Here is a 2212-nt window from a genome sequence, read left to right as displayed (position 1 = left end):
TTTTTAGGAGCAGCCGCAGCAGCCGCTTGCTGCAGCAGCAGGGCTGCTGCTGCAGGGCGGCGCAGCAGCAGCAGGGGCCGCAGCAGCAGCCCCAAATGCTGAATCCCAGCTGCCTCCTGAGGAGCTTCTCTTCTCCCCCAGCTCGCCGCTGCGCTGCGTCAAAGTCCATTTCCCCTTTGAAGAATTCCGCAGGGCGGGTGAGTGCCTCACCAGCGGCCACAACTCCGGGGGGCCCCAGGCTGCCTGCATTCTGCTGCTGCAGCACCAAAGCGCAAGCTGGCATATAGAAGCTCCGGGGCCCCCAGGCTCCCTGCATTCTGCTGCTGCTGCAGCAGAGCTAAAATTGGCCTTCAGGAGCTCCGGGGGGCCCCAGGCTGCCTGCATTCTGCTGCTGCAGCAGCAGAGTGAAAGCTGGCATGTAGAGGTCCGGGGGTCCCCAGGCTGCCTGCACTCTGATGCTGCTGCAGCAGAGTGAATGCAGGGTTTCAAGAGCTCTCGAGGCTTCCCCAGGCTGCCTGCACTCTGCTGCAGCTGCTGCAGCAGCTGCAGCTACTGCAAGTTCTGAGCAGCAGCAGTGGTGCAGCAGAGCGAAGGCAGCCTTTGCTGCTGCTGCTCTTTGTTGCTGCTGCTCGCAGGTGGGACAGGGCGGGGGGCCGTGGAGCCCCTCTCAGGGCTTGACAGTCTTCACCCGCAGAAGGGCCTTTTCATCTTCAAGGCCCTTTTGCTGCGGGGACTGGAGAGGCCAGTGGTCCGCCTGACTCATGAAGAAAGGCGCAGCTACCGGTACATAGCTCTCCACGCCATTGACACTGCGGTAGGTCGGGGCCCCCCTGGGGGCCCCCTGGGGGCCCCCAAAGAGTGCAGTGTTGCGAGGCTTCCCGCTGCAGCTGCAGCTCTTTCCCTGAAGCTGCATTAATTAGCCCACTGTTGGACGGCAGCAAGCAGCAAAAAGGGCCGAGGTGGGGGTGCTGCCGCTGCTGTGCTGCTGCAGAACACCCCATGGACGGGCCCCAGCAAGACTGGCCCAGAAGGGGCCTCCCGGGGCCCCCTCAGCGAAGAATACCTGCAGCAGCTGGCAATGGCCGGAGTCCGGCTAGTGCCGCCGTACCCAGACCCGGAGAGGGGCCCCCTGGGCAATTGCTGGCTGCTGCGGGGGCTGCGGATCCGCCAGGTGGGCCCCTGGCAGCAAATTGGGCTTTTTGCACAAGAAGAGCAGCAGCAGCAGCAGCAGCAGCAGCAGCAGCCCGGATTTTCTCAAGGGTACCCTCAAAGGGCTTTGCTGCGCTGCTGCAGGGCTGCAGGTGGCTCACCAGGGCTGACCCAGGTGCTGCTGCAGGCCGCAGCGCAGCACCCCAGGAACAGCAAACAGCTTATGTGCCGCAGTGCGCCCGCCTCTGCCCCTGGACTGAGCCAGTTTTCCTGGTGGGGGCCACTGGTCCAGCAGCACAGCAGCAGCAGCAGAGGCCGGGGCAGTAGCAGCAGCACTAGGAAAAGGCTCAGCAGCTAGAAAGACACGCAAACCCAGGGGAAGACCCGCACTTGACAGGGTCTTGGGGGCCCCCGAGACCCCTCCAGGGGCCCCCGGGGGCCCCTCTGCTGTCCCCATAAACTAGTTTTCTGGGGTGCTGCTGCGAATAGTGACTCAGCCAAAGGCGGTGATAGCAAAGGCCGCCCTGCTTGGCGTCTAGGAGCCAGGCAGCTGAGTGCGCAGGCGCGGTAAGGCGCTGCTGCTCAGTTGCTGCTGCAGTCTGATTTGCTGCTAGTGCTGCTGCTGCGCTTGCTTCTCAGCAACTGACGTGGCTAGCCCCAGCCTTCTTCCAACTAGAGGTGGCCGCGGGCCACTTCGAACTGAAGGCGCGGCTGCTGCAACAAACGGAGCTGAGAAGCCCCCAGGGGCCCCTGCGGCTAGGCGCGTAATTGCCCATTTAGGGGCCCCCTGCAGGGGCCCCTGCCCCCCAGGCCTCACTTTAGTTGTGTCCCCTCAGGCAGCTTTGCAAAGCTGCGGCTGTGTCCCTGTGCCGCAGCAGTCTCTTGAGTCTAGCTGTTCCTGTCCGTGCAGCCAGGGCAGCCTTGGCTGCGCCCTGCGTCTGCGCTGCTGCTGTTGCTGCTGCTGGTGCTGCTGCTGCATCAGCAGCGCCTGCGCAGCAGCCACACCAGAAGCAGCAGCAGCAGCGCCTGCGCTGCTGCAGCAACAGCAGCAGCAGCAGTAGCA

At 64.2% G+C, this 2212-nt stretch overlaps 1 protein-coding gene across 1 annotated transcript; it reads left to right on the top strand.

Annotated features, from left to right (window-relative positions):
* Window positions 1–55: 55 nt before the first annotated feature.
* On the top strand, window positions 56–1917 carry ETH_00042910 (uncharacterized protein; the record flags this gene model as incomplete). The annotated part of the gene is made up of 5 exons (XM_013380197.1): window positions 56–197; window positions 636–814; window positions 992–1171; window positions 1294–1422; window positions 1789–1917. Coding segments are annotated over 5 exons (759 nt in total), but the record flags the coding sequence as incomplete, so codon positions are not given.
* Window positions 1918–2212: the final 295 nt, after the last annotated feature.

The sequence above is a fragment of the Eimeria tenella genome, genomic scaffold, assembly GCF_000499545.2.
Source record: "Eimeria tenella Houghton genomic scaffold, Eth_scaff4570, whole genome shotgun sequence".
NCBI lineage: Eukaryota > Apicomplexa > Conoidasida > Eucoccidiorida > Eimeriidae > Eimeria > Eimeria tenella.
This window is presented reverse-complemented; position numbering and strand designations above follow the sequence as displayed.